Source organism: Hesperophylax consimilis, chromosome 26 (assembly GCF_061612785.1).
Source record: "Hesperophylax consimilis isolate HC1 chromosome 26, BYU_Hcon_1.0, whole genome shotgun sequence".
Taxonomy (NCBI): domain Eukaryota; kingdom Metazoa; phylum Arthropoda; class Insecta; order Trichoptera; family Limnephilidae; genus Hesperophylax; species Hesperophylax consimilis.
The window spans coordinates 9,670,687-9,696,677 of NC_142861.1; the positions used below are offsets into that span (position 1 = coordinate 9,670,687).

The following is a 25,991-nucleotide window of genomic DNA, read 5'->3' on the forward strand; positions in this document are numbered from 1 at the left end:
CGCCCTATAAGTAACCTAAGCACTTTCTCAAAAATCCTGGAAAAAATTTTGAAAAGCCAAATCGTCCACTTTCTGGAAATTAATAAAAAAATTTCCCCTACACAATATGGATTTCGGGAAAGTTTGAGTACCGTGGATGCCATTGAACATTTTACAAGAATAGCCATAAAAATTTAGACGATGGAAAAAAATGTCTGGCTGTTTTTATAGAACTAAAAAAAGCCTTTGACACATAGATCATAAAATTCTTCTCACAAAACTTTAAAAATTGGCATATCTGGCACTCCACTAAATTTACTGATGACGTACTTGACAGGACGAACACAACAAGTACAATAGGCCAACAAAAAAGCAATCGTCTTCCAATAAACTGCGGCGTCCCTCAAGGAAGTGTCTTGGGACCAATCTTATTTCTCATCTACATAAATGAAATTACCAAACTTCCCATCAATGGAAACATAATTAGTTTTGCCGATGATACTGTTATGTTACTCCACGAAAAGGACTAGATGGAAACTTATAAAGAGACTGAACATGGACTGACTGCACTTCAAAATTGGCTTCGGATGAACTCTCTTACGCTCAATATAATTAAAACTAATTATCTAGCCTTTTCAATAAACTAAAGAGGTCAACCGGGTAAAGAATACACTCTAAAATTGCACGAGTGTCAAAAAAATGAGTCACATTGCTCTTGCCACGGACGTATATAAGGGGGGGGTCTTGGGGGTCCGGACCCCCCCCATTGCACCGCGCCGATTGTAGAATACGATAGTTTCTTAAGTCCGCCACAGTGCGGGGAGCGGGGGAATGGGCAGAACGGCGAGAACAATTAGCGTTATGTTTACGATACGTACACTGCTCATCTGGGAAATCGGTTATACGCATAGACATATGAATATTAGTAGACCTGCCCTAAGTGATTAAAAGCGTATTATCCCCACTCCCCATACCGGTTCCATTGAGCCGGCTGGGCTCGCGTATGGCCTCAAATGAAATTTGAAAACGTGACGTCATCATTCTTGTGCGAACTATGGTCGAGGCATCATCGGTTCATTTTACGAAATAACACGTCAAAATGTTGACTTGTACTATGAAAACTTGTAAAAATAGATGTGAAAAAGAGAATAAACCCAATTGTCGTATTACATTCCATATATAAGCATTATTTTACTTTATTTTAAGCATATTCACATCGTATAATATGAATCAGTTGTTACTATCACATCGAGAAACGTCTGGACGCGAAACACAAAGCTGGTTGGTTGCTGGGAAGTAAATTATGAACATTTATAAAAGTGTCTTAACTAAATACTCTGAAACTAACTACGACTCTGCAAACAGAAGAAATTTACTTTGACGAATTTGGACTTCGCAAATTAGTTCATAACGTGGCGAGTAATTTGCGCTCCCATGTAAAAATGTCTATTCATTTAAATGCAGATTTTACTTTTAAGAACTAAATGGTGATATTATAATGTGAGATGCCTATTTACTGTCAGATTGATTTATTGACGAATCACAGTCAGCTTAACCCCCTTCGTTCTTCAACAGTTGATTTTACCCCTCGCCCTTATCTTCTCGTCTATTAATTCCTATGTCTGTGGTTATACGGGAAGATTTTTTAGAATTCATCCACGTAGAAGATGTTTCAGCTCAAGCTTTGGCAACGACTATTATATCACATCTCTTATCATATAATTTGGATATGGATAAATGGATTGGTCAAGGCTATGATGGCGCTGCAGTGATGAGCGGCCGGTTACGGGGCGTAAGAACAATAATCGCAGAGCAATACCCGAGAGCGCAATTCGTACACTGTGTTGCTCATGTTCTCAACTTAGTTTTAGCGCATTCATGTGAGATACCAATAATACGTAACTGTATCGGAACCATTAAGAGCGTAATAAACTTTTTTCGCCTATCACCGCTTCGCGACGGACTTTTGAAAAAAATTGCGGATCAAATTAATTCATCTCATTCAACGCTTATCTCTCTTTGTGAGACACGATGGACCGAGAAACACGTGGCTGTCGAAAGATTTGCAGAAATGGTTCCTTACAATATGACCAAAGTTTAGAATAAATTATTTGGTTATGTGATTAAATAAAAGGTGTTTCAATTTTAAAACAAATTATTTGTTCTTAAGATGAAAGAGTATTTTTGTTTAGTGTACCTTAACAAATTAGGTATAAAAAAAAGTTATTTTGTTTTCCACCTTTTATTTTATGTTATTTCTTTTTTTATGTTATAAACGAAGCGATTTTATTTAAATAAGGAGCGATAATTATGTTATGTTTATTTTTAGTTCAAATATCAGAGACTGAATGATTTATATATATAATATTTAAAAATAAAGGCTGATTGATTAAGACTGACTATTTTTTTCACGAAAACATGACCTTATATATTTTTTTTTAATTTGCGGACCCCCCCCTTATCAAAGCTATATATACGTCCGTGGCTCTTGCCCTATTATAACAAAGGCAAAAAGTATTAAGTATCTAAGAGTGGAAATAGACGAAAACCGATGGGACATACACATAAATGCAATCACTAAAAAGCTTATGAGACTTGTATATTTCTTCAAAAACCTAAGAAACATACTACCTAGGAAAGATATCAAAAAAGTATTTTATGCTTTATGTCATTCCCGTCTTGAGTACGGAATTTTAGTATAAGGATCTGCTACAGCAAATAATATTAACCACTTAGATATTTCCCAGAAGAGCATTATAAAAACCATACTAAAATTAAACCATCAGAACCACCTCAAAAGATATTTTTAAGTGTTTTGACATTCTAAATTTAAAACAAATATATGCCAAGAATATTTTAATACATCATTTTAAAAACAGAAAATCTCCTAATGAAACTCGGATACATGATACAAGAGCCTCAAAAAGGGAAATACGAGATGTTCCAAAATTCAAGAGAAGTTTTGGCCAAAGAAACCACATGTATCTGGCAACCAAACTTTACAACATCATTCCTCCAAGTTTGAAAAAGATAGAAAAGATAAATAAGCAAGGAAAAAATCAAAACATGGGTGAAAGAAATTAATGCAGACATACTAGAAAATGTATTAAAAACATCATAGAAACTAAATAACAGAAAATCAAAGATCATCTGCAATATTAAATATGGACTCGGGGTCGGGTGACAATATTCGTCCACCTCATAGTATAATAGATTACAGTCTATTTGATTGACTGTCCACAAGACTTTTTCGAAAAATAAATAAAACAAACACAAAATCAAACACAAAAAAGTAACAATAATTTCTTATCCGTTAGAAGTTTCCAACAGGAGGTAGGAAATTCGTCAAATCTACTAATCTTCTCCAATGTCATATTATTGAATACTGTAGGTGGATTAGCCACTGGATTGCTTTTGGTAATATATATGCGCCAATGTAAATGCCTCCGATTGCTTTGTTGAAAAAAATTGCAAATTATCTCGTGATTCGGAAAAATATTTATTTTAAAATTTTAGCAATTCCCGCGATTATTTTGCACTATGTAAGTACGTAATTGTTTAAAAATATTATTAAATTGATTGTTTGTTTCAGGGGCGTGCTGATGTAAACATGAAACAAATAATGCAATGTGAAAACCCGGAGCAGTACTCCAGCTCTTTTTTGTTTGAAAGAAAAAAAGTGAACAGGACTCACGAAGTTTTCAACGGAGATCTTAATCTGGATGTAGACCTTGATGATACAGTCGGGGTAATTAAACGAAATTAATTACTATTTAGTTTGGAAGAATTAAATTTATTTTACCAAATTTTGTAAACGAACAAATCTTAGAACTAGACCAATTATTGAATTGATTGTAATAAGCCACTTTCATGAATGATTAGTTTTTTCGGTTCAGGAATGTTTTATGATTAGACTTTCTAAATAGTGTTTTCAAAATCGCAAAATTTTTGAAAATTTTGTGTGTTCGAAATAATAAAAAATTACATACCTATATTATATATATTTTTTTAAAACTTCCAATTTTACTGTCCGGGTTAAATCTTCCCCATAGGAAAAACTAAACCCTTCCACACACTTTTCCACAAATTATCATCTAATCAATCAACATTATGCAACTGCATTGTATAAGCAAAATAAATACAAAACAATACAAGAACAACACGTCAACTCACCAGAGATCAAATGGGAAAATAATTCACCGACTCCAGATATTTTCATATCAGAGGATTCGGCTCGGTAGACTTCTAACAGGGCCTATAAATCCTACTGATCCCTGAACATAAATATTTAATATATTTTATTATATTTTATTATTTATATTTTACCTGTTTTTTATATATATATATTTTTCAAATAAAGCCCACGTGGCCTACAGTAAGCTGTTATCTGTTTTTAGATATATGTAAACGTTGCGAAGTGGGGAGACGGGGGCTATAAGCCCAACTACCTGATCATCAATGAAAAAAGTGCCTGTGATGTTTTGTTCAAGTACATCGAAGACGATATAATGGTTTTACTGAATTCTATCGGACGCCCTCAAAAGTGTCCTATAACAGCGGTATGTGAAATATGTCTACTCTGTTTATTTAAAATTAACTTTATTGAATTATCATTTTATTATACAAACAATAATTTCTAACACCTTCTGCCAAAAATATATATATACTTAAAGTTTGGCTGCCGTATCCAGTACCGGAATCATTTTTGAGATTCTACACTATCTGCCGCCAGAACTAGAAAAACTAAACATTAATTTTTGTAAAAGTTCTTTTGCCGCATTCAGTACCGGGATCAATTTTGAGTTCTGCTACTCTCTATAATGCGGCAAGGGAACTTTTTATGTAATGTTCCGCCGGGATAAATCTCATCAAAAGCTAGAATTGTATCTGACGCAGAACTATTTATGATGTAATAGTGGGTAAAAATTTATGTTATTTATTTCAGGGTTCCGCCCGCTTAATCAACTACAGCATTGATTACAATAAGCTGCCGCAAGAAATGCTTTACGGAGATTTCAGAGTTCGGGCGTTTCTTGTTAAGGACGGCGAATCAAAATTGTGCATTGAGATTTATGTTGAAACTACGCCAAAGAAACTTTGGTAGAATCAATAATAAAAAATAAAAAGTTCAACATTTCATAAATAATTCTATTCTATAATCTTGTGTTTGTTTGTTCAAAATCTTAAATCTCCAGAAGTTTTTCACCGATTGCTGATTGATTATTTTTAACGAGAAAATAATATCAAACAATGGTGTTTATCACAAGGAAAATAGGAGTGGGAAAGGAGGCCTTTACCTTGTGAATGTTGTTGCAAGTTCTGATGTTGGCTTGAATTTTCTGTGGGCACTATAGTTTATAGATGTATTTCTAGTATTGTTTCACGACACGAACGGTTTTGGTATCACTCAAATATACAATATGTATTCAATGTATGATGATTAAGGCTGATATGTAATATTTTTACGATAATTATTGCGAGGGGTCTACAAATATGCAACAACAACGAAAATAACATAAAAAAACAAATGACACTTGCTTTTGGCTTCTATTTTTCAAATGTTCTTGCACTTTAAATCTTATGCTTTTAACCTCTTAAGGACCACGCCCAAGTATACTCGGGTGGCTATTATGTGCCAGAATTCGGAATTCATACTAAAGAAAATTTTTAATTATTTTTTCACACTATGCACCACAACATCAATATTCAGTTCCATTTTGGTCCCGAAATGGCTTTTATATGAGGATATATATTTTGAGTAAATAAAATTCATTGATAAAAAAGGTGTTTTTTTTCCATTTTTAATTTTTAAATGATTACTGAAGGGGTTAAACAAACTTTGAAGACGATTTTTCCAAATTTGTTATTTATTATTTATTAGAAATTATCCAAAAGACAGAATTAAAATAAAATAATCAAAGTGGAACAGTTTTATTTAAACATTTAAAATAAATTGATGCATTTAATTTTTAAGTTTTATTGTCTGTTTCGTTGAGTTTTTTTATTGATTGGGCAGGTACATACTGTTTTATTTGTCCACATACCAAATAATTTGACGAGTAACATATATCTTATAATCTTCGCTGTAAAATATTATTAATTTCTTGTTGAAATAAATACCCCTTTTTCCGCATCATTCACTTCTAATAAAACTATAAAGATATCACATACACCTACCCACAAGAATAAATCTCCACACAAGTCAAAACTTTTCCATTTTTTTACTGAACGTCACTGCTTAAGTCATTGATTCTTTTATTTTCGATTGAAAACGAATATGTATTTAAAAATATAACTAAACAGTCAATCAAAAATGAAAAATAAACTAGTTAGCTGCGATTTCAGCGTAAATACGTTGAGAAAAATGGTTTTTTATCTCTCCTCAAAAGTGCCCAAGCATGATTTATGCAGTGATGGATTGTCGTTGGTGATATTTTATTTTAATCAAATTAAATTTACTTGCGCATCCCGGGATTTGAACCCAAGGAAAGAAACCAAGTGGTTGAGTTCAACAGAGGCCAACCTCATCAGCTGAAGAAAGGGACAGTGTAAATTTAGTTCATAAGTTGATGGCACTTTACATAATAGACGTGTTGTCATTTCTCGATGCCTCGGAAAGGCTGACGCAGTAACTAGCTGGCTACTACTGATGTCAGTATGATTCATCAGCATAGTACGACATAATATGACCATAGTCTCGTACAGATTTATAGAAGACATAGTAGAGAAAGATGACGCATGTCTCGTATAATTGCAGTTCTGATGAGATTTTTCAGGCTGCAAAATGCAGAACGAAGATATCTCTGATGATATCCAACTAGAAGAAGAGTATTCTTTTTAAATTGCTTAAGTTTTTAATTCAGCAGGATTGGGAGGTTAGTGCAATCACAGTCTGCCTGATATATGTAATATACAACTATTACATTTAAAATAAAAGTAAAATTAATCCATCATCCATCAGGGAGCTTGTTGCATAATTTGAAACTATCACTCATTGAATGGAGAGCTGAGAAACTCGGATGCAGCCACAACAATGACTTTGTTTGACTTCCATGTTGTGCCCCAGAAGCAGGCTAGTCTGTGGTAAAGTAAGGCAGGGAATGAGTGCAGCTTCCCCTCAGTGAACATCATGGAGGCACTGCAGAACTATGGAAGCTGCCTGTATGAATTGTTGTAGCATTACCTCAGCTTGTCCTGTTGCGCTGCTTGGTATTGTGTTCACAGCTCAGAAGTCTACAGGGCAATGCAGTATGTCTTAACTCTTTGCACGCGGCCGTATCAACTGTTGTTACGGCAAAAAGTCTATACTCACACGCGGCTGTATCAACAGTTGATACGGCAACTTTGACGGCCGATATTCCCGCTCTCTTTCGTCATAAATGTATTTCTTGCTCACTTGGACATTTGTAGAACTATCACGATGCTGACATCTACAAGAATTTCTCAAAAATAAAATTGTATTTCATAAAAAAAGATCGATAACTAAGTGCGCCTCTTCGCGCCTTTTAGTCCTTTAGTTTACATTTTTGTCAACGGATGGCGTTAGTACTAGTATGTCATTCACAACTTTTCATAACTAAGAATGATAAGTGATCATGGTGTCCCACTTGTGTCTATAAACACAGTGGCCTAAGTACACACACACCGAGAGTGGTTTATTTATGACGCCGAGTGATTGGCGGGACCACATTCAAAAGATACGGTACGTCTTTGTATGAAATTTTATGTTTTTGTTTATATAAACATCTAAGAGTGTTGACACACGAGGATTTGTTTTCATATTGTGGAGAGTAATCTGTTCTGTCTATATAGTCCAATAAATCATGCCAGAATGCTATAATTTGACATTTAATTGCATGCATAGGTATTTGAAAATATGTACCGCGTACGGGTATAGATAAAACGGAGCAAATTAACGCGTTCAAAAGGTTAATGTTATTTATTCCAAAGTTTATTAGTGTAATAACATGTGCCTTTGTAAAATTTATTCAGAAATAATTATTTGAAACAATCAGTGTGTGTAATTTATTTAATTGAACTCTGTAATTCTCATTTTTTATAGCTTGCAATATGACGATTGGTGAGTTACAAAATCTGGAGTTATTTCAGACACATTCGAACATCCTGGAAGAAAAATAACATTGGTTAATTGAACTGTAAATTAATCGATAATTCGAAATGTACAGAGACTGTTCGTGTTCATGTAAAATATTTTGTCACATGGTAATCGGCAATGATGAAATAAAACAATAGAAGTGTGTTATGGGTATACAATGTCTATATGTGTGTATATGCGAAGTGAGCATAATTTTTCCTTACTTAAATAAAAGAAACTACTAGGAAATAAGACAAGCAATAATAAATAGCTAGTCACTTGCAAATTTTAAGCACTTTGGCAAAATATAAAATACAGTAAACGGATAACGAAGAACAGTGAAAAAATAAAAAATAGTAAAAATTAAAGATTATGTTAGGTTAGGAGTCTTTGTCATAGAACCATAAAATATATAACATTATGTATTCACATACCTGCAATCATTATGGAACTTTCGAATTCCATTTTTAATATACCAAGCACCTTTTCAACTCCGGCTTGACCTCCATTGGCTAAACCCCACAGAGCTGGTCTTCCTACAAACACCTGAAAATAAAATAATAAGTCTTTATTTAGACTACAAAACTCTTATAATCAGGAACGAGTGTGTAGGACGCCAGGAGGCCAATGTACTCTCTATTATGCTCTTAAAATCTCTTAGTTTATTTATTTATTTATTGTTTATTTGCAAAAACAGTATGAACCAGAACATTGCAATATCGATAATTAACATTTACAAAAAAGTGAATAACAAATAGGTACATTTACAAGTGGGACAAAGAAAAAAGTTTCAAATTATAATTATAATTAATTAATTAATTAATTAATTAATTATAAAGCTAACTGCTAACCCACCTCGGTTCTGAACATGGAGGGGCAAACTTATATACTACCGACATCTGTTGGATAAGTCTATAACCACCAGAGATGTGCAAAATGGGTACCCAAAACCATTTGAAATGCAAAATGGAAATGGGTCAAAACTTTTCCATTTGAAAATGCAAAATGCAAAATGGTTTTTAGAAAAGCATTTGAAATGCAAAATGCAAAATACCTATTTTCAAAATGCATTGAAAATGCAAAATGGTTTCTCAGGTCAAACAATTAAAATAATTATAGAATTTTTAAACAATTTTGTCATTTAATAATGGACACAAATGTAGAACAAACATATTACATGATGGTAAATCCAAAAACACCACGACTACAGATTATGAAACCACAAAAAATTTGCGCGGGACAAATGTTGCCAACGTAAAAACATAGAAACTGCTATCTAACATTTAATATTACAGCGTCATGGCCCCATGTTCAGTATTTGAATCAGTAATTTTTGTAATGGTATCACTCAATTGCCAGGGCTCCTACCAGGGAGCAACTTGACAAATGTAAATTATCTCTCATAGCGAGGTTGAGGACCGACTGATATTTGGGGCTTATGAAAAAAAGATGAGTGGAGATAGTAGGAAGAATGTTGCAAAAAAGCATTTAAAATGGAAAATGCATTGAGAAAAGCATTTAAAATGCAAAATGGAAAATACCCATTTTGCATTTTGCATTTCCATTTGAAATGGATTTATTTGAAATAAAGCACATCTCTGATAACCACTAAGATCTAACTACACTAGAGCCATCTATGTTTTATAGCTCGAACTTTACCATAGAAAGGTTCATTCATTTTTTAAGAGGATAGTCCATAGATAATAGAAATAAAGGAGATGGGCCACCAACCATTATTAGTATGAAACTGGGTGCACAAACACGCTGCTAACATCGTTCACCCTACATACTATTGCAAATAGCATCTAAGCACAGCGATGCTACGATTTTTTTCTACCTACAGACCAAACAGATAACTTTGGTTCTGTCGCTTTGATAGTTTACACAGTTTGGTTGTAGCTTGGCGACGGTTAGCACGCTTTCATGCCATATTTCCCTTTAGGATACACAGCATGAGGTACTTTACGCTATCTGAACGTTCTGGGATATTATGGGATTTTCTGGATTAACCTGAAGACGTGTATCATGTTATAAATTTCTAAAATGAAGTACCATCTTAGCTCCTAAGGCTAGCGCCTTCAGAACGTCTGTCCCTTGTGAGACTCCTCCATCAAGATATACTTCTACATTCGTTCCTTTAACAGCTTCCATCACTTCGGGCAGTGCTTCGATCTGAAAAAAATTTCAACATTAAGTTTCACAAATAAGTGCAAAAATACATAAAAATCGTTTTGTTATTTTTTTTTCACAAAGTGTCTGAAACCTCGTAGTACAAGAGGGAGACTAGTGAATCTGAATCACATGGAGAACCCAAAAACCTTACTCCACTTTTTCAGCAACTAGGGCAATACTGAGAGTATCTTCCAGTGTTAAGTTATATAAAATCGACTCCAACTGGTTTACCATTAGTTTCCTGACACCATGTATGTTTCGTGATGCTGAATTGTTTTAATGCTTTTTCCGCTCCAACCAATAAGGAGGCTAGGATTCAAATTTTACTGGTTTGAATCTGTGCAGTGTTGCTTTGAGTGGAATCGAGCCGCCCGCGCCGGAGCGAAAACGTCATCTAATGACAGTTGACAAAACCACCGTACCGAGAAAACAACTGATGTGTCGATTCGAATTTTAGCCGGAGTTATAATTAGCTCAATCTTATACGAGTGCCTGTGAATTCCTCCACCATACGAGCGCTACCAAAAGAACCATATCATCGAACATCACAACCAACTCTTCCGTATGTCACATTTGCGAATACTTATATTTGTGGTTCAGCGATCAATCAACAGAGCGTTAATTTACATACCTGCCTAGATTATAACCATTATAATCTAACCCATGTGTCGATAGTTTACGCGATTATCGCACAATGTATAAATATAATAAACAAACATTTTTGGGTTACGATAACTCGACAATATTTGAAAAACTCCAACTACCGACATTATGTATAAGTGTAAAATGTTGCTTGCAATGATGAATGACTTAGCTAATGGAGTAATTGAATCTATGGAGCCTGCATAGAATACTGATGCTTTGGACCACTCTACCATATCAATCTACTATAGTTGAATTTATATCCATAGATAGATCATTAGATGCTGTTGTGGATAATTGCAGTGGACTTTTATCGCTATTTTCGAAGAGACTAATATTATGTATAGGTACTCACAGTTGCTGGTGTCCCGTCGATCTGTCGCGCTCCGTGATTTGACACGATAATACCTGCAACTCCGCTTTTAACTGCCAGTTCCGCATCGTCCCCTCTCAACACTCCCTTCACAATAATTGGAAGCTTGGTTATGCTGGAAAAAATATAGGTATGTAAATTAGCAGTTATCTGATACTCTACGATTCAATTATCTTGGCGACTACCGCCGTACATCTGCGTTGATGTTCGTACATATGCGCCTAATGCCGACATTTTGTAAACTTGTCAGCGATGCTAGTCTCCTGTGACCAGCCGGTCGAAGTCATTACCACTCATGTCGTCGAGACTTCAAAATGGCGGAGCAATTAATGAATAGGTATACAGCTATAGCAGTTGTGATGTTCAGGTTGTGAGTGAGTTTATGAAAGCTTGTTTTGATGTTTCGAGAGGTGGTGAGACGCGTGTCTCGGTATTTCTTCTGCGCTTTGTACATAGGCACACATTGCTAACATTATGTAAACTCGTCGGCAACGCCAGTCACCCACGATCTGTCGTGCGAGGTTGTAGCGAATAACTTGGCTAAAGAATCACTTGTGTCAGACATTTTGTAACAAAGTGTGTGCGTTTTGTTCCTGGCATTGATCTAAATCAGGGGTTCTCAAAGTGGGATTCGCCTTTAGACGGTAGAGGGTTCGCGGAAAGATTTACGCAATGGCGGCTGGTTGGCTGGCAAGCGCGCTCGCAGGGGGGTATAACTCCGACCCTATTTTGTGACATTCCTAATATTTATGCTTTGTGATGTCAATGTAATGACTACCAATAGAAATCCTTTAAATTCCATACAAAAACTGTTGAGAACTGAGTGATATACAGTGGGATATCTATGGTGTTTAAAACGTCAAATGGCATTTAATCCTAACCTAAGTCATTTCGTGTGGATATTTTTATTCGGTGGCGATAAATTTGTTCAAATAACAGTTTTAAAAATGAATCAGTGGTTAAAAACGGGGTCCTTACGTAAAAAATGTCCAGACACATTAACGTCAAAACCATTTTCTTGTCCCGAATTCAGTAATTGAAGTTCTCGAAAGGGATATTTAAAAATCCACAGCACCATTCATAGTGGAGAAAAACCTTTTTAATGTTCTGAGTGTAACTATGCATGTACCACGAAACTTATCCATATGTAATATTATATTTTAGCAGTAAACTAACCTATGTGGAATAACTAATAAAAATATTGACATAAAAAAACCATATTTTCTTCTACAGGTAGATTTTCTTTTAATTTGGGCCTAATTATTAACTTAAACAAGGGTACGTGGGGCAATAAGTTTGAGTAATCCTGATCTAAAGCAAACGCTACAAAATGTCAATTGAGCAATATCGACCAACTCCTTACTCCATAACTCCGTTACCTTTTAAGCCATGCGATATCATCCCAGGTGAGGGAGCTATCAAACAGATTCTTAACATATTCGTTAAGTCCAGACACTTTTTTAGAAGTGTTTATTTTGTCGGCTAATAAACCTTCGAAATTGGCAAATCTGAAAACAAAACAGAAAAGTTATTTTGAACAAAATAAAACTAGAAAATCATTAGCATTGTTATGCTTGTGCAAGTGGATGGAATTAAAAATTGTGGACGACTCAAAACGACATGGCAAGATATAAATACTTGAGTTAGTATAGTGTGAATGAAGCAAGAAACGTGTATGTTCTCCACGTTTATAAATATTATCAATACATAGTGGTAGTGAAATATCACCATTCAGAATGGAAACTTTGCTTGAAATGACTTTAGCCGTGTTTGGTGTACTCTTGTAAAATACAAAACTTACTTGAGATGAGAAGGAAGAGCAAATCTATTTTTAATGTCAGCTCTGCGCACACCAAAAGCTGGAGTGTCCACAGTTAGGACAATTGCTTTAAAACCATTTTTCTCTGCCCTTTGAATTAACCCTTTAGTCACCTCCCTGAAATAAAATAAAACATAAAAAAATGTATGCAATACTCATCCCAACATATTATTGTTAAATAATAGATATATAAAAAAAAATATGTAAAAATAAATACTTAAAACATTTATAAGTGAATTGAGAGAGACAGCATGAAAGAGTTGTCCAGTGTCTCTTTTTTATCACCTGTCATCCAAACGGAACTTTGTGCGTATTTTTGAAAATGTAATTTACAATAATTTAATGAATTTTAATATTATTTATATTTTTATGTGAATACGGTAGGGTGAGCAGTACTTAAATAGAATGCAAGCCCCTGACTAAAAGTAGTTTCCCCGGTATATAGCTACTTATATTCAGAGAAATGTTTTTTTTCTCTTTCATGTTATTAAAAGCATAGAAAATATTCTTAAAGTTTCATTAAATTTTTTACAAAGCTAAGGACTTTTTTAATTTACTCTTCAAATTTCAACGTTCATTTTCGGGTTCTGAGAAAAGTCCCATTCAAGTTCTGTTATTATATCAATATTATCTAGCTGCTTGAGAGAACTGAAATAATTCCAGAACTTGTAAAAATCTTGAAAATTAACTTTGAAATTTGAAGAATTGTTCAAATTCTCCGAAACAACCCGTTCTAAGTAAGTATTTTTCACAATAAAAAAAGAAGTACGGGTTAAGCCCCCACTTAGCCAATTTATTACAAGTTTCTTGTTAACTATTTAAGTTTTAAGTTAAAAAAAAAATAAATGTTATTTTTGAAGATAGTATCAATACATTTGCTATGTGGAAATGTTAATTTTATGAAATTCCTTCGATAGAAAAAAATCGCAAAGTAAGCTCCGAAAATAATTAAAAACACGTTTTGTTCTATTATTTAATATGTTATAGGCATGAAAAAATTCACAGTAAATCTTTAAATGCAACTCAAGCATTTGTCAAGAGATTTTCGCTCTATTTCTAACGAGTCATGTTTTATTAAATATTTGCACCATTTTCGCTTAAATATTATAATTTTTTTTAATATTAGCACGCTCGCTCGAATTTACATATCTCCCTCTCAGTCTATTTTTGAATGCTTACTATAAAGCCTTTTAATCAACTTACTGAACATTCAACATAATAATAATAACATCAAATTGTTAATAGATCAGCTAAAGTGCGCTTTATTCTAAAACCACTCAATTATAATTGATAATAAAACAGATAAAATCCAAAAATATAATTTTAATCATAATCCAAAATATTTTATTGACTAAGTTTATATAATATGCATAACCATCTGCTTCAAGTAAGTACTTAAAGATAATTTTCAGAACAGAAATAAAAAATAAAGATAAGAATTACGATAGGATAATGATAATGATTGCTCATTGACCTCACCTGTTGGAATATATATACAGCTGGAACCACTTGATGGTGTCAGGAGCACCTTTGGCCACATCTTCAATTGAAGTGGTCGAAATTGTAGACATGATGAAGATAGTTCCAAAACTACCCGCAGCTGGAATTTAAAAATACATACGTACACTGTTAGTGATATGAAAGGGATGATGGTTAGATGGTTTGGGCATGTAGAGAAGATGAACGAAGAAAGGAAAATATGCGATGTGGAAGTTAATGATGGAAGAATTCGGAGACACCAGCGAGGACTTGACACCATCAAATGAATCAAATCATCATATCATAATTTTACACAAAAATAACGTTTTTCTACAATTTTTGAGGTTTTATGACATTTTTACACATTTTACATGGTTTTTCAATATTTTGCAGTGTTTTTCGACGACTTACGATGTTTTAGACCATTTTTCATGTTTTACCACAATTTTACACAAAAATAATGTTTTTCTACATTTTTTCATGTTTTACCACAATTTTACACAAATATAAGGTTTTTCTACAATTTTTCAGGTACGACTATTATACACATAAATTCGGTTTTTCTACAATTTTTGAGGTTTTATGACGTTTTTTAATTTTTTCTAGAAAAATATTTATGAAATAATGTATGGATGTAAATGAAGCTGCAAGCGGAGGTCAAGTATATCCTCTCTGCCATTTTAGTTAATTCATGGACAAATCTGAGAGAAATTAAATAAGTTTAATTTTAGATTGCAGGAAGGATTTTATTTCTAAAACCAACCGATTTAAGGAATAAGTACCTCGAGCTGAAGCTGTTTCTCCATCAGCATGCGCCATTTTCTGCATAGCCGTCGGGGCAATTCCAAAGGGGACATCCACTTTGGTGCCGAGGATGGTCGTGGAGAGATCCACCTTGGAAACGTCCCTCAAACACCTCGGACGAATTCGCAATCTGGAATTTTTAAAATTTATTTACTTTAGGACAAATTATTTTTCCAGTAAAAGTAAGAGTAAATAATCAAACATTACATCCTCTGTATTTGTAATTTCATTTAATAGCACCATTCCTCTTATGCTATTCTGTGCTAGAACATAGGTTCTGACATGTGGTATCTTGAACAAGTCGTGGCTATGTTTTCAGGCATGTATAAGCAGAGTCGACGCTTTGCAGGTCCAATTGGAGCAGTTCGCTCCGGGCGCGTCACATAGCCAGGCGTCGATAATATGCAATACTTTAATTACTTCTCTTGAGGTTTTCACTAGCGCCAGGCGCTGTTTGGCTCGGGGCTGGCCCTGCATATAAGCCATAGCATTCCAAGTGGAATGGGCTATCAATATTAAAATGTTCATTTTCATGTTCTGTGAAAGATTTTTTCAAGTTCTGTTTATAGTTCAGTTTTGTCAAGCAACTAGCCTATAATGATATAATAACAGAACTTGAATAGGACTTTCACAGAACACGAAAATGAACGTTGAAATTTGATGAATTGTTCAAATTCTCCGAAACAACCCGTCCTAAGTATATTTTTATAGGTTCCATGCTAACTCAACACACTTTTAAAAAGTCATTAAAAACAAAGAATTTTTTTTTTTAACCTAACCTAACCTAACCTACTTAACCCAGTTAATAAAGATTTTGTTTCATCAGTTTCCGTGACTTTATATAACTTTTTAAAGATGTGTAGTGGTACGCCACTACTTGACTCGAACGTTAATCTAGAAGTTTCCAAACAAGCTTCTTGGATTTTCTTTTATTTTTTTAATATTTGTTTCTGTAGCAATTGGAATGTTCGAGAATGTTTTATTTTCCACCTAGATAAGCGACAACGTGAACGAAATGGTCAGTACAGTACCAGCAACCGCGACATCGAGATCTAATTATTTTGCCTACGTGACGCGCTTCGGAACATTCTCGAACCTTCCGTTCGTAAATCATTTTGTTGTATTTTCTATGTTTATTTATTGTTTTCGGATGTATTATTAAAAACCGCTTCAGCCAAATTTCGTAGTTATTTATTAATAAAAAGAATACCAAACATAACTACAGATGTGATGAATTATCATTTTGATGATTTATCCGGTCACCGTTTTTATATAACCCTGATGAAGGATCAGGGTGAACCGAAACCGGTTGGTTTTATATATATTAAAAATATATAAAATAAAGCGGTATTAAAAACAAGGTTATTTTATTATAATTATGTATATCCACAGAGTGTTTGCTATATGTGAAAATTTAAAACTAATGACATGTTGTTTCACAGAATTTGATCAATTCATCAAATTTCAAAGTGGATTTTCAATTTCTGTGGATGTTCTATTCAAGTTCTGTCATTATTTCACAATTGGCCAATAATTAATTATACAATAACAGAACTTGATTAGAAACTTCACAGAACTTTTAAAACAAACTTTGAAACAAACAAACAAGATTTTCCAAAATCTGGTTTCTAGGCTAATAATCTATAATTTAATAATATAATTTGTGGCTTCAAGTAAGACCATATGGTACAACGACCTACATTAAGTTCAATGTATTTCTGTGGAATTTTTTCTTGATTTGTTCCCGTATATTATATATATATTGAGTTAGGTGCAGAGTCCATATACCACTAGTATAAACCAGCTTACTTCTTATAACGCCATCGAACATTGCATCTGGCTCATTAAACTATTTAAATGTTATGATGACAAACCCCAAGGAGCCAATTATAATGGCATTACCTAGAAATTACTACTGCATCTGGTTCTCTTCCACTGGGGCATTCACTTGGTGACAATACTCCGAATCAACTAGCTTTCTTCCTACAAATGCAGAGTTCATAGCAGTCTTCGGAACCTACAGACTCTTATATAAGGCTTAAGTATAAGGCATTGTATCTCCACTTATTGGCGAAAATGATTCATGAACTAGACCAGCAGGGCGATCCTATGCGTGCGCAATTGGAGCAGTCCGCTCCGGGCACTGAGTTGCCAAGGTGCTAAGACGCTGATAATACCTAACGCGACAACAGTGATGATCCACCTTTCTTAGTTGGTGGGCCAATTTATCGATTTTGAAGATTGAGAGTCGCAGAGGGTAGTATACACACAACTTGATATGGTTAACTTTGCATTTAATGGTGTCGCAAACCTGTTTGTATTTTCTAAAATGGTATTTTCTAAAGGTCAAACCAATGAATGCTGTTAATTTTTATCGTTAAACAAAATTTAGTCAATAACCAGTCGAACGATTGCTACCCATATTTAGGTCTCATTACTCTAGGACCTTGAGCCATGGCTACATAAATTTAGGTAGAAACAATTTATAATTTTAAAATAAATAAATTATAAAACCCACAAATATGGGATAGACAATGAAATGCAGGTGGATTCATTGGCTTTAAACTACAGGAAGCAGTTTATATATTTCTCTATTAATATTTGGAGATATAGTGTTTTGAATGAGCGAACGCCTGGAAACCTCCGACGCTTAACACATTTTTTTTGTAAATACTCCATCGCTGGAGTGAATAAAACTTTTGGTATTTTATAAAAAGTAAGCCTTTAAAATGTATCAAACATAGGTACATGTTCTCAACATAAAAGAGCTGTTTTTTTTTCTTTTATAATATCTTCAAAAAGGACGCCCTAGGGAAAATAATTTCCCTTGGTACCCTTCGAGTGCTCGGGGCCAAACTAGGTCAGAGGCCTTGGAAATATCCAGTGCAACCGTTTGGGTCTCACCATAACGTTCCAGGCACCGCACTTAAGCATGCACCACATACGCGAGAAGTTCACCGCATGGGCGGCTCCGCCCTCAGCTGTGCTACGAAAGAGAATAATTTTCTACAATCAAAGTCAAACCACGAAATTCTGTCTTTAAGAATATATAAATAAATGTGCATGCAAAACTTTGGTCATTGAAGAAAGACTAAAGTTTTCTGCTAAACTCTATTGCAAAACAAAACAGAAAGTGTTGAATATTTTATAAGTGGTGCAGAAAAATAGTATCGCGGATCGAAAGCGGCCTGAGGATAATGTGTTGGAATCGCTGAACTAGACTCTAATAAGGAGAACCCAAATTTATATTGTAAAACTATACTATCTTTAAACTCGCACCATTCCACAAGATTTCAAAGATATTTTATATTTTAAACGTGACACATATAATCGTACAGCGTATACCGGCCGTAATACCGCAGTATTAGTGACTGACAGATTTTTAAACTGCCCGACCTCCAGGATCAGGGATGCATTACTATGGTATTAAGACGGAGATTGGGGACTCTGTTAACTATACCATCTCTAAACTCACACCATTCCACAAGATTTCAAAGATATTTTATATTTTAAATGTGACACATATAATCGTACAGCGTATACCGGCCGTAATACCGCAGTATTAGTGACTGACAGATTTTTAAACTGCCCGACCTCCAGGATTAGGGATGCATTACTATGGTATTAAGACGGAGATTGTGGACTCTGTTAACTATACCATCTCTAAACTCACACCATTCCACAATATTTCAAAGTGTGGGCGCATAACATAAATAGATATTTACATGTTTAAATGTTTTAAAATCAAATTATCAAAGTGATTGAACATAAATTTTAATCTCGAAATAATGGTTAATCAAGATCAAAAATCTTAAAATTTGTAGTTTCATAAGTAGACAAGTAGATTCTTGAGATTGTATAATCTATTTGCCAGCTTAGGTTTTAACTACTGAGATGATTTTTGGCATAGTATGGCTATAAGTTTGCAAAAACATCTTGAACAATTGCTTGCCATAATGTACCAAATTTATACAACCTTAATATGTATGGCATATACCTAAATAGCCGTGAAATCTAGGTAAAGACTTTAACTGGGGTTTTAAACCATAGTAAGTAGTTAATATTTTTGAATATTAATATTTTGAGGAATGATAAATTAAATTGAATGGGAAAATAGAAAACCGAACACCCAAAGTCATAGTCAATCCATTTGGATTTATAATGCGCACGAGTATTGTCCATGTGAGAAAGTAAGTTCAAGGTTCGGCAGAGCTCTTTCGATTGTCTGAGATGTTTTCTCTAATACCCTGAAGAAGAATTATTCACAAACCTCGAAAATGCATCCTTATTATCTTGCAAAGTTTGTTCAGTTGTAGCGCCACTTCTGTAATAATCGGCCGCGGCTTTTGGTAGTTTAGCCAAAGCAGAAACTTCGAAATCACAAAGACTTACTAGGTTATCCATGTTCAATTCTTATTTAGAAGGCACACTTATTAAAAATTCAAATTAATAAAATCTCCAGATATAAAGTGATAATCCTATTATGTAAAAATGTTGCCTAATTCATACAAATTGATAAAACACTTCTTGTTATATAATGTCAACTAATTCATTGAAATTGATTTAAAACACTTCTTGTCATTATTTTAGGATGTTTCCTGAGAAAATTTCACAATCAACTGATATGAAATGTCAAGAGGCAGATTCACAACAATAATTATTATTAAACATACCAAGTACTAAAGATAAGAAAGTTATAATTAATGTACAGGCAAAGCATTTTTAAGAGGACACTTTTAAATGTATTTGTGCACAGCTATAGTATTGAAAGTTTCAAAAAAGTTTTTCTAACTAGTTTGCAACACCCGCCCGCAGTCCCCTCTTGCCCCGCTAATGCCCAAAGATACTGGGTAATTAATTATAATTCTGTTTAAATTTAGATTTGCGATTCAACAAATTTTTCAATTTAGAGTAGGTACATCAATAGATTTTTTTTTTTTTTTTTTTTTTTTTTAAAGAAAGACAAACATTCCCAGGTTACGAATAACCCAACAATGTTTGAAAATCTCCTACTACCACCACAGAAAGCCGAAAATGTTGCTTGTGTTGTGATGGAGGACTTAGCCAGCCGAGGAATCGAACACGCGACGCTCGGGTGAGACCCAAGCGCTATGCCCACTCAACCACTGACCGGTTGTTGACCAGATTGTTCAATATATACTCGCTATTCAATGAATTTTTCAATTTAGACTCGCGATCAATAAATTTATCAATTTATACTAGCGATTTGAATTTATCAACTTATACTCGCAATCCAATAAATTTATCAATTTATACTCGCGATCAATAAATTTATCAATTTATACTCGCGATTCAATAAATTTTTCAATTTATACTCACGATTTAATATATTTTTCAATTCATACTTGCGATTTCATAAATTTTTCAATTTAGACTTGCGATTCAATAAGTTTTTTAAATTGAATTGCGAATTCAATAATTGAGACCCGAGATTCAATAAATTTGTTGTGTTTTTTGTTTCATTCTTCATCTTCCTGACGAAAACAACATTTTTAATAAATTTAATTATTTTTTTATCCATCCAGTACACCGCTACACAAGCAAGAGGTCTCTTTAAAATGATTTACCTGTAATATGAAATTCAATGCTTGTAAATGGTTATGAATTATGAATTTAGATTTCTCCAGAGGTTCTTAAACTTTATTTGATTTGGTAATAATTAATAAATTTCAATTTCAAGAGTCTCAACTGCTCCTCATTACCAAAGTAGCAGGACTATAGCATCCCCAAAAAGGAACTTGAGTGAAAAATATTATAGCTTAAAAACAAATGTAGATCAAAAAAACTCTGATTCGGAATATGCAAGTTTTTTTATAAAAATATACAATAAATTAATAATATAGAATTAATAATTTGTCAATTAAAAACGATTAAAACTGTGAGGCATTCAAAACGCCCTTTAATTGGTCGGCGGTTCTGGCAGCACTTAAACTGCTACCTCACGGGTGAGCCAACCGCGTGCATTAAAAATGTGGACAATTTGTACCAAGTTGCACTTCACACGGGCCACTACTGCGGTTTACAAATTATTTCAAAAGAATTCATGTTTTTTGGAAATCTTTGCTTAACCCGTCAGATTTCGATCATTAACTATGTAAATCAATATTCAATATAAAAAAATTGTCTGGAATTCCTTATTAAAGAATGTTATGATGCTGAAGGGAGTGGGGGGGGGAAGTAGATGGGGATAGATCAGCAGAAAAATGATCAGAAAAAACTTCCTCCCAAATAGTGAGTTCTGGAGACATGAAATTTGCACTGCTGAATTTCATTGTGGAGTTTTGAAATATCCCTTATTTCTGATGTTCATGGTGAGCTTCAACCTCCGATTGAAGCAGAATGTACAGATTTCAGTCACCTTCAAAATAGTATGAATCAGTACGTAAACCACCAAGGGAAAAACAAGGAATGTCAGTTAAAATCTCAAATTGAAGTAATAATGCCATATTTTGGCATTACTGTGTATCTTTCACACTGCAAAATTTATTGTTTTAGCAATGACCACTGCTGACAAAAACTACAGCAGTTTATTTGGTGGTGCATAGCACGCAAGAATTATGAAAAAACAAAAAGCATTAGCAATAAATGTCAGTGACAAAATACAGATTTTTAAACATTAAATTCTGATTTTATGCAAATTTTTCTTAAGGCGATGCACTACGTAGTGTAATATTTTAAATTGAGCCGCTATCAATAACAATCCTTACGTAGATGGCGATAAGGTTTAAATTCCCGCTTAACACCATCCGCCTGTTTTGATTTATGCGAGAAAAAAACATGGCCAAAAAGTGCTTTTTATTTTATTTTGTGGATGTTCAGGCATAAATATTTAATTTTTTTTTCGATCATTTTATAAATAACTTAATTTGCCACATTATACAATAAAATCATACTCGAAAATGGGTATGTAAGTATCAGATTTTGAACTTTAAAGCAGTTTTCATAGGCCTTTACATTATTTTTTTCTGAGCTTATAAAAAGACTTATGTTTTTTTTTTTTGTTTTTTTTTTTATATTTACTCCATACAGGAGGCCCTGAAGAAAATAATTTCCCTCGGGGCCTATGTCATCTTTGGGGATGCTGTGTGGAGGGTCTTTTTTTGGAGAGGAAGGAGTGAACATGGGTCTTGAAGAGTCCCATGTTGTAGGAGGGAGGAAACACAGAGGCCGGCAGTTCGTTCCACAGCCGAGCTGTTGAACTTAAGAACGAATCGTAGAAGCGACCCGTTCTCATGTGACAAGTGTCAACTGTGTACAAATGTTGGGCGCGCGTTTGGCGTGTATCCCGACTACGCACCGGTGCCGAAGGGATCAATGACGCTAGTTCCTCAGAGCATCTTCCATTGTAATACCGATAGAACAAGGACAGCATACCTACCTGACGCCTGTGCTCTAAAGATTGCAGTCCGTTTGTTAAGATTGGGGAATCTATCAAACGGACCGCCCGTTTCTGCACAGAGTCAAGGGTTTTTTTCAGGTATTTTGGGGCTCCAGACCAGAGATGGCTGCCAAATTCGACAGTAGGACGCACTTGCGATTTGTACAGGGTGAGCAGTTGTGTACTATTAAAGTATCTGCGGGCCCTGTACAGTACGCCCAGCTTCTGAGAGGCCAACTTTACTCTGGCTTCGATGGAGCCCCCGTACCTGAGCTGGTCACTTATAGTTACACCAAGCATATCAATGGAAGGCCTGTTCGGAAGATTGCTTCCGTTGAAGGAGACTAGATTATCATTTGGATCCCTTTTAGACGTAATCAGACAGGATTGGGTCTTTGAAACATTAAATTCGACGAGATTATTTTTACCCCAGGAGGAAATACTCTCGAGATAACCGTCCATTCTCTGCTTCAAAGCCCTCCGAGCCGTTGGAGTTTGTGTGCCCTTTGGGGGCTTGTCAAACAAAAAGCTATCATGAACTGTACTGTCATCCGCGTAACAATGAATCGGTGCACATGTCAAAAGGTCATTGATGTGCAACAAAAACAAAGTATGTAAAAAATACTCGATTATTTCAAAGGCCAAGATGTATTCTACTCGCAGTATTTAATTAAAGCATCTGAAACATTTCTAGGCGACCAAATTTTCAAACCAAAAACACATGATTTTGCATTACTACGTATGGCATCGCCTTAAATTGACAATCATCATTTTTCCCCTGGGGTTCATATTTGTGAAAGCGTTGACATAAATGGTTTTATCAAATTAATTAAAGCAGAAAATGTGCACTCAACTCAATTCATATACATAATGCATTTGAATTACATATTACATTGAAGGGAGAAGAAAATCAAATAATTGATAAGGCTCGTTTCATAAAATTTCTACTACACATCATAATGATTGTGCGAATGAAGTCTCGAATGAGAGAGACAACTGTAGATATGTAAGGAGTAACCATTTGTTTTATATCAGCTGAACAGAGCGGTGTATGCAATACTCTGTCTGCAATATAAAAGCATACATCCAAATAAATCACACGATATTAAGTTGAAAATAAAATAAAACATATTTATCATTTAAATCTTTCCACAAACATGGGCTAACATTATGCGTAAGGGTGCCTTTTAAGTAGCAATTTAAAAAAATAATTATGTTTTGGTAAAATGCACTTGCAAATAGATATTGCACAGTATTCTGTTTTCCAATCAAAATTGGAATTATTATATCGGGTTATTTTTTTGAAAATTGCTGAGAAAAATTATAGAAGAAAAGAAAATAGAATACACACATCTAAGGACGGGTTTTTTTAAACAGAATTCATCAAATTTCATGGGTTACAAATGCTTCATTCTTTTAGGTACAGTAAAATTGGCTGTGTAGATCCTGTGCAACTATCATCATTGACGGCCGGCATAGTCCAGTGGTAACGCATTGGACTGCCATTCCGAAGGTCACGGGATCGAACCCGGCGTGCGCAAATAAATTTTATTTGATTAATTTGTGTTATTTCACAATTAATTAATTAAAATAATATATAGTATATTTGCGGCACGTTCCAGAGTGGAAGATACTACCAGTATCGCCCTGGTGTAAGACCACCATTCAGAATTGAAACGTTGCTCCAAATGGCTTTAGCCGTGTTTAGTGACTAGATCTGAATAGCCAGGTACTTCCCCACCTTCCTCTTTCCCTTCCCCACTTACCTTCAGCCTCACAACATCCCCCAATTGGGGATGCCATAGTCTCACTGGCTCCAGACGGGAGCAGTTGGGACTCTTGTGAGGTATTCACTATAAAAAAAATAAAAAAAAACGTTATTTGGGATTGAAAATATGAAAATTTGAAAATCTCATTTACTTTTTAATTTTACTAGATTCACTCAAAAACTTCCCTAAACATCTGCTAACTCAAGCAATAATCTTGTCTCTAAAACATTAGTTAATCTTTAAAAAATAAAACCTATGGTTCTTTTTCACTACTTAAATGAATAATGAATGATGAAAAAATCTGTTTTAACTGCATTTTTATAATCCATATTATTTTTAATGTGAAACCGTACTACGGTGGCATGAGGGAAAGTCTCCATCTATGGTGTAGGAGCGCGCCCACCGGGACAAGAGTGTTTACCAATATCGGGTAGCGCTGGCTCATCCCGGCTACTCTGTGACGTATGAAGGCAGCAAACCCATGCACCCTTCCCCCTACGAACATCTGTGAGGCGCTGCATCGCCAAGGGAGGCCGAACAGCGCCCTGTATGCGTGGTTATACTGTGCTCGGAGTGCGTTCATGCGTGCACCTCGTCCATAGCTCGTTATGTATGCATCGTTATCCAGTGTCTTTTCACTATCACCCACATCTGACATAATAAATTTTGTTAATTAGTCTATTGACTATTATTCCGCCATCCCAACATCATCGGGAAACTGCATGAAATGCCGAGTATAAACACAAGAAAAACGTTCGAGTCAAGCCACGACTAAGTGGAAAGGAACAAAGAAACTACATACGGCATTTCGAAACATTTTTTGCAGATGCTTCGTTCGTTTCCCATAAGTCGCGGTTCAACCCGTTAGTTAGGCTCGCATGTTTATACGCACCCTAATGAATGATGGCAAAAACAAATAGTTTTGTCTCCCATTATTTTTTAATACATATCTAAAATCAATTCCAATGGTCTAATGCAGTCATACTCAACCTGCGGCCCGCCGAGCTATTTTGTGCGGCCCTCAATACATTTAATATCAGGAACATTTACAAAATCTGGCATTCTATATCACGTTAATTTGAGATTAATTGCGACTTTGATGTACAGACATTGAAACCCGAAGAGGATAGTATAAGAATAATATACTATCTATATAATATTACTGCACACGCTAGATCTCTAAAAAACAAAGATTTGACAGACAAATATGCGCGCAAATAATTTTGCTCGTGGCAATACATAAATTTTTGACAGTTCCAAAGCTAAATGGTTATCAGTGTTACTACCAAGGAAAAATTTTTGCGGCTGGAAATTTTCGAATTGTTGTGGGGAATTACACATGATGTTTTTGGCTGTGCGGAATTTTTTTTCAGCGAAGTTCTGTAACAACCCCCCCCCCCATGGATTTCGAATAATAAAAGGGGGGAATCAAGCTCACACCGTTTTGGCAACACTGATTA

The 25,991-nt window shown here is 34.6% G+C and overlaps 2 protein-coding genes across 2 annotated transcripts in view; one reads left to right on the forward strand and one right to left on the reverse strand.

Annotated features, from left to right (window-relative positions):
• The window catches only part of LOC149411081 (uncharacterized), a 48,704-nt gene extending 43,005 nt beyond the window's left edge, over positions 1 to 5,699 (forward strand). The window contains exons 6-8 of the mRNA XM_089647554.1: positions 3,572 to 3,727; positions 4,377 to 4,538; positions 4,925 to 5,699. Coding sequence (XP_089503680.1) covers positions 3,572 to 3,727; positions 4,377 to 4,538; positions 4,925 to 5,083 — 477 coding nt within the window. The 3' untranslated portion in view covers positions 5,084 to 5,699. The remainder of the gene's footprint in view (positions 1 to 3,571; positions 3,728 to 4,376; positions 4,539 to 4,924) is intronic.
• Positions 5,700 to 7,921: 2,222 nt separating this feature from the next.
• Positions 7,922 to 19,968, reverse strand: Hao (Hydroxyacid oxidase). The gene is made up of 9 exons (XM_089647095.1): positions 19,634 to 19,968; positions 15,342 to 15,493; positions 14,560 to 14,680; positions 13,063 to 13,197; positions 12,641 to 12,769; positions 11,244 to 11,376; positions 10,127 to 10,246; positions 8,509 to 8,620; positions 7,922 to 8,103 (listed from the first exon to the last, which is right to left on the reverse strand). Exons 1-9 carry the CDS (start codon positions 19,765 to 19,767, stop codon positions 8,036 to 8,038), a joined length of 1,104 nt encoding a protein of 367 aa, XP_089503221.1. The 5' UTR covers positions 19,768 to 19,968; the 3' UTR covers positions 7,922 to 8,035.
• Positions 19,969 to 25,991: the final 6,023 nt, after the last annotated feature.